The 7500-nt window shown below is 38.3% G+C and overlaps 1 protein-coding gene across 2 annotated transcripts in view; it reads left to right on the top strand.

Moving 5' to 3' along the window:
- LOC133572082 (copine-8-like) overlaps positions 1-7500 on the top strand; it is a 139964-nt gene that overhangs the window by 60069 nt on the left and 72395 nt on the right. For both annotated transcript variants that reach the window (XM_061924763.2, XM_061924762.2), the window contains one exon: positions 2481-2557. In XM_061924763.2, the coding sequence (XP_061780747.1) occupies positions 2481-2557 (77 nt within the window). The remainder of the gene's footprint in view (positions 1-2480; positions 2558-7500) is intronic.

Below are 7500 nucleotides of genomic sequence, written 5' to 3'. Positions count from 1 at the left end.
TGGTGATTGGTGAATATCTACACAAGACTGGAACTGTAGACCTACACAAGTCTGCAATTGTAGACCTATGCAAGCCTGAAATTGTAGACCTACGCAAGCCTGCAGTTGTAGACCGACACAAGGCTAGACTCTAATTGTAGACCTACACTCGCCTAGAATTGTAGACCAACTCAAAAATAGAATTGTAGACATACATAAGACTTTAATTGTAGACCTACGCAGGACTGGAATTGTAGACTTACGCACGACTGGAATTGTAGACTTACGCAAGACTGGAATTGTCAACTTACACAAGACTGTAATTGGGGACCTACACAAGACTGCAATTGTAGGCCTATGCAAGCCTAATTGTAGTCCTACTCAAGACTGGAATTGTAGACTTAAGCAAGACTGGAATTGTAGACCTATGCAAGACTGGAATTGTAAACTTACGCACGACTGGAATCGTAGACTTACACAAGACTGCATTTGTAGACCTATGCAAGCCTAATTGTAGATCTACCCAAGACTGGAATTGTAGAATGACACAAGCCTAGAATTGTAGACCAGCTCACACATGGAATTTTAGTCCTACAGAAGACCTAGTTGTAGACCTACAGAAGACTATAATTTTAGACCCTTACAAGCCTGGAATTGTAGACCTGCACTAGACTGTAATTGTAGACCTGCACAAGACTGGAATTGTAGACTTACGCAAGATTGGAATTGTAGACCTACACTTGACCGTGACGTCTCCAGCCGGGAATTGTAAACCTACGTGAGACTGAAGTTGCAGATGTACACAAGACTGTAATTGTAAACCCTCTCAAGCCGGGAATTGTAAACCTACACAGGACCGTAATTGCAGACCTACACAAGACTGTAATTGGAGACCTGCACAAGATTGTAAATGTAGACCCACGCAAGACTGGAATTGTAGACCTACGCAAGACTGGAATTGTATACTTACGCAAGACTGGAATTGTCAACATACACAAGACTGTAATTGGAGACCTACACAAGACTGCAATTGTAGACCTATGCAAGGCTAATTGTAGACCTACCCAAGACTGGAATTGTAGACTTACGCAAGACTGGAATTGTAGATCTACACAAGACTGGAATTGTAGAACGACACAAGCCTAGAATTGTAGACCAGCTCGAAAATGGAATTGTAGATCTCCAGAAGACCCTAGTTGTAGAACTACACAAGACTGTAAGTTTAGACCCTCACAAGCCTGGAATTGTAGACCTGCACAAGACTGAAATTGTAGACTCACGCAAGATTGGAATTGTAGACTTACACAAGACTGGAATTGTAGACTTACACTTTACCGAGACCGTCTCCAGCCGGGAATTGTAAACCTACGTGAGACTGAAGTTGCAGCCGTAAACCTACACAGGACTGTAATTCTAGACCTACACAAGACTGTAATTGGAGACCTGCACAAGATTGTAAATGTAGACCCACGCAAGACTGGAATTGTAGACCTACGCAAGACTGGAATTTTAGACTTACGCAAGACTGGAATTGTGGACCTACGCAAGACTGGAATTTTAGAATTACGCAAGACTGCAATTGTAGACTTACGCAAGACTGGACTTGTCAACTTACACAAGACTGGAATTGGAGACCTACACAAGACTGCAATTGTAGCCCTATGCAAGCCTAATTGTAGACCTACTCAAGACTGGAATTGAGACTTACGCAAGACTGGAATTGTAGATCTACACAAGACTGGAATTGTAGACCTACACTTGACCGAGACCGTCTCCAGCAGGGAATTGTAAACCTACGTGAGACTGAAGTTGCAGCCGTACACAAGACTGTAATTGTAAACCCTCTCAAGCCGGGAATTGTAAACCTACACAGGACTGTAATTCCAGACCTACACAAGACTGTAATTGGAGACCTGCACAAGATTGTAAATGTACACCCACGCAAGACTGTAATTGTAGACCTTACGCAAGACTGTAATTGTAGACCTACGCAAGACTGGAATTGTCAACTTACACAAGACTGTAATTGTAGACCTACACAAGACTGCAATTGTAGACCTATGCAAGCCTAATTGTAGACCTACTCAAGACTGGAATTGTAGATCTACGCAAGACTGGAATTGGAGACCTGCACAAGATTGTAAATGTAGACCCACGCAAGACTGTAATCGTACACTTACACAAGACTAATTGTAGACCCTCACAAGCTCGTAATAGTAGACCCACACAAGCCTGTAATTGGACAACTGCGCTTGGAGACCTACACAAGACTGCGACTGTAGACTTACACAAGCTTGGAATTGTTGACCTACACAAGACTAATTGTAGAAGTGCACAGGACTGTAATTGTAGACATACTCAAGACTGGAATGGACTAATGTTAAGTGTGAAATGAATGACAAGTCTGTGCGAGTGCCAGTGAAGCCAGCGTATCTGCAGCAGCGGGTGTGTGAGTGTACCTGCTTAACGACGTGTTGATGTTTTATGCATATGTTGTGCAGGACTTCCTGGGTCAGGCCTTCTGCACGCTGGGAGAGATCGTGGGCTCGCTGGGAAGCCGCCTGGAGAGGCCTTTGATGTGAGTAGAAGGTCTTGTCAGCCTTTTTAATTAGACACTGTGGTTTCCTGCAGAGGGCCAAAAGGCAGCGGCGCGCTAATCAGGGGTGCAGCCGTCGTTATCTGTCATCACCACGCCCCCTTTCAGCGCCGTCAACCCTCGATCGGCACGTGATGATGATGATGATAATGATGATGACGGCGAGAGCGTCTCTGTCAGCCAGAGAATGTTTGAAGAGCATAACACCGTGTAAAGGTGGCGGCGGGGTAAACAGCGTATAGTCAAAGAGACGGCTGACACGAGAGCAAGCTTAAAATCAGGAAAATCCTCGTTTAAATCCATCTTGATTGAAATAAATGAAATATGTCACATATTTTCTATGTTTTTCGGCCCATAAAGCTTGATTTTGTTTCTTTTATCATTCTATCACACATGTTAAATTCCTTCAAATATATAGTATTAGAGATGTCCGATAATGCCTTTATTGCCGATATCCCGATATTGTCCAACTCTTAATTACCGATTCCGATATCAACCGATACCGATATATACAGTCGTGGAATTAACACATTATTATACCTAATTTTGTTGTGATGCCCCGCTGGATGCATTAAACAATGTAACGTTACCATGAATTGATTAACGTGGACCCCGACTTAAACAAGTTGAAAAACTTATTCGGGTGTTACCATTTAGTGGTCAATTGTACGGAATATGTACTGTACTGTGCAATCTACTAATACAAGTTTCAATCAATCAATTAAAAACTGTCAAGACTTGGTCCTTGGGTTTAGTTTTTCCAGAAGGCAACGGAAAGTTGGCTCGGGCGAGACGGGAATGTGAGTACATATTTTTATTTTTTACACTAACAAAGGACAAAAAAAAGAGTACAAACGAAAAGCGCGCACAGTGGCGGAGAACAAACTATGAAACCAAAAGACTATAGCATTAATAAACAAAAAGTTACTTGGCTTGGACTAAAGTAGCAGCATAAAAGATGGACATGAAAACAAGTGTCAGGAATGTGAAGAGCATAAATGTGGGATGTCGCCAGAAAGACAAACTGAAAACAATGAACTTAAATACTACAGACATGATTAACTAAAACAGGTGCGTGACTCAAAACGTGAAACAGGTGCGTGACATGACAGGTGAAAACTAATGGGTTGCTATGGTGACAAACAAGAGTGCACAATGAGTCCAAACGTGGAACAGGTGAAACTAATGGGTAACCATGGAAACAAGACAAGGGTGTGAAAAGCCAGAAACTAAAGAGTCCAATAACTAAACAAAACAAAACATGACTAAAACAAAACATGATTACACAGACATGACAAAAACAAGGTTTTCCAAAATAAGAGAACAACTTCAACTCCAGTTATGGAAAAAAAATGCCAACATGGCACTGCCATATTTATTATTGAAGTCACAAAGTGCTTTTTTTTTTAACATGCCTCAAAACAGCAGCTTGGAATTTGGGACATGCACTCCCTGAGATAATCCTGATACCCACTACAACTATGGGAAATACTATACTTTTGACTTTCACAAAGTGCATTATTTTTTATTTTTTTTAAACATGCCGCAAAACAACAGCTACAAAAACAGTGGTAGCGGGGGGGGGGGGGGGGGGGGGTGTATATTGTAGCGTCCCGGAAGAGTTAGTGCTGCAAGGGGTTCTGGGTATTTGTTCTGTTGTGTTTATGTTGTGTTACGGTGTGGATGTTCTCCCGAAATGTGCTTGTCATTCTTGTTTGGTGTGGGTTCACAGTGTGGCGCATACAGTATTTGTAACAGTGTTAAAGTTGTTTATACGGCCACCCTCAGTGTGACCTGTATGGCTGTTGATTAAGTATGCCTTGCATTCACTTGTGTGTGTGAAAAGCCGTAGATATTATGTGATTGGGCCGGCACGCAAAGACAGCGCCTTTAAGGTTTATTGGCGCTCTGTACTTCTCCCTACGTCCGTGTACACAGTCGTGTTTTAAAAAGTCATAAATTTTACTTTTTGAAAACGATACCGATAATTTTGAAACCGATACCGATAATTTCCGATATTACATTTTAAAACATTTATCGGCCGATAATATCGGACTGCCGATATTATCGGACATCTCTACTTCAAATATACAGTATAGTATGCTATGTGCGGGGCTTACAGTCACGGACCCTCAGCAAATGTAAAAAAAACCTCCCCAAAAAACGCAAATGTACAAAACCGAGGTATCGTATAAAAATGATTTATTTAAATTTTTTAAATTTTTTTATTTACAATTTTTAAATCCGAAAAAAAAATCTGCACATTTGCAGGAAGTAAATGCCAAACCACAAATGTTTTATATAGTTATAGCACAACATAGCAAAAGAACATAGCATATAATAGCATACAGTAATACAACAACATAATATAGCATAACATAGCATAGCGTTGTGGAGGTCTTGCACTTCCGGGTTCTTTGGACCACCAATCATCGACATGCCAGGCTCTTCCATGTCGATGATTGTGCTTTATTGGCAGGATTGTGCATAAGTCTTTTTGCGCTTTTCAGCAATTGTCTTTAGTCTCAATGGAGCACATGAATGGTTTCTCTCCAGAGGTATCGTCTGTCTTGCTCTCGTTCGTGCTCGTGCTTCACCAACCGCCATCAACAACTCTTTCTCACTCCTTCCCGGCTGCTGCCTTTAACAGAGCGACAGGTGATTAGATAAACGCGCCCAGGTGGGCCATCTACGCACCTGTCGCTGATCTCGAAACGAGTCCTAACAAACCGCTTCGCTGCAGGTCCGCAGGCCACGCCCCCCCACAAGCGTAAAAGTGGTATAACGGGAACATAACCTAACATCTGTGCTGCACAGCACAAAACATAACACAACATAGCGTGGAACATGACAAAACATAACTTTGCATAACTTAGTACAGCATAATGTGATACAACAAGCTTTATTAGCGAACATAGCATAGCATACATTGTTTTAACTCGTTTTTCCTGTGAAGAACCTTGCACGTTATCAAATAAACATTGATAATATAACATAACATAGCACCAAATTGCATGTACATCATAGCATAACCATATAGCAAACATAGCAAAGCATAAAATAACAAAAGAGCAAACATAGCATTGCATGAAATAATAGAGTAAACATAACATAGCACGAAATAATATAGCATACATATTGTAGCATAAGATAACAATATAGCAAACACAGCAAAGCATAGAATGATATAGCATGCATGGTGTAGTATAAAATAACGATATAGCAAACATAGCATAGCATGAAATAATAGAGTAAACATAACATAGCACAAAATAATATAGCATACATATTGTAGCATAAGATAACAATATAGCAAATACAGCAAAGCATAGAATGATATAGCATGCATGGTGTAGTATAAAATAACAATATAGCAAACATAGCATAGCATAAAATAATAGAGCAAACATAACATAGCACAAAATAATATAGCATACATATTGTAGCATAAGATAACAACATAGCAAACACAGCAAAGCATAGAATGATATAGCATGCATGGTGTAGTATGAAATAACGATATAGCAAACATAGCATAGCATAAAATAACAATATAACAAACATAACATAGCACAAAATAATATAGCATACATATTGTAGCATAAGATAACAATATAGCAAACACAGCAAAGCATAGAATGATATAGCATGCATCGTGTAGTATAAAATAACAATATAGCAAACATAGCATAGCATAAAATAATAGAGCAAACCAAACATAGCACAAAATAATATAGCATACATATCATAGCATAAGATAACAATATAGCAAACACAGCAAAGCATAGAATGATATAGCATGCATGGTGTAGTATAAAATAACGGTATAGCAAACATAGCATAGCATAAAATAATAGAGCAAACCAAACATAGCACAAAATAATATAGCATACATATCATAGCATAAGATAACAATATAGCAAACACAGCAAAGCATAGAATGATAAAGCATTCATGGTGTAGTATAAAATTACAATATAGCAAACATAGCATAGCATGAAATAATAGAGCAATCATGACATAGCACAAAATAATATAGCAAACACAGCAAAGCATAGAATGATATAGTATGCAAAGTGTAGTATAAAATAACGATATAGCAAACATAGCATAGCATAAAATAACAATATAGCAAACATAACATAGCACAAAATAATATAGCATACATATTGTAGCATAAGATAACAATATAGCAAACACAGCAAAGCATAGAATGATATAGCATGCATGGTGTAGTATAAAATAACAATATAGCAAACATAGCATAGCATAAAATAATAGAGCAAACATAACATAGCACAAAATAATATAGCATACATATTGTAGCATAAGATAACAACATAGCAAACACAGCAAAGCATAGAATGATATAGCATGCATGGTGTAGTATGAAATAACGATATAGCAAACATAGCATAGCATAAAATAACAATATAACAAACATAACATAGCACAAAATAATATAGCATACATATTGTAGCATAAGATAACAATATAGCAAACACAGCAAAGCATAGAATGATATAGCATGCATCGTGTAGTATAAAATAACAATATAGCAAACATAGCATAGCATAAAATAATAGAGCAAACCAAACATAGCACAAAATAATATAGCATACATATCATAGCATAAGATAACAATATAGCAAACACAGCAAAGCATAGAATGATATAGCATGCATGGTGTAGTATAAAATAACGATATAGCAAACATAGCATAGCATAAAATAATAGAGCAAACCAAACATAGCACAAAATAATATAGCATACATATCATAGCATAAGATAACAATATAGCAAACACAGCAAAGCATAGAATGATAAAGCATTCATGGTGTAGTATAAAATAACGATATAGCAAACATAGCGTAGCATAAAATAATAGAGAAAACCAAACATAGCACAAAACAATATAGCATACA

The sequence above is a fragment of the Nerophis lumbriciformis genome, linkage group LG29 (assembly GCF_033978685.3).
Source record: "Nerophis lumbriciformis linkage group LG29, RoL_Nlum_v2.1, whole genome shotgun sequence".
Taxonomy (NCBI): Eukaryota; Metazoa; Chordata; class Actinopteri; order Syngnathiformes; family Syngnathidae; genus Nerophis; species Nerophis lumbriciformis.
Note: the sequence above shows the minus strand (reverse complement) of the source record. Positions and strands in the feature narration are given on the sequence as shown.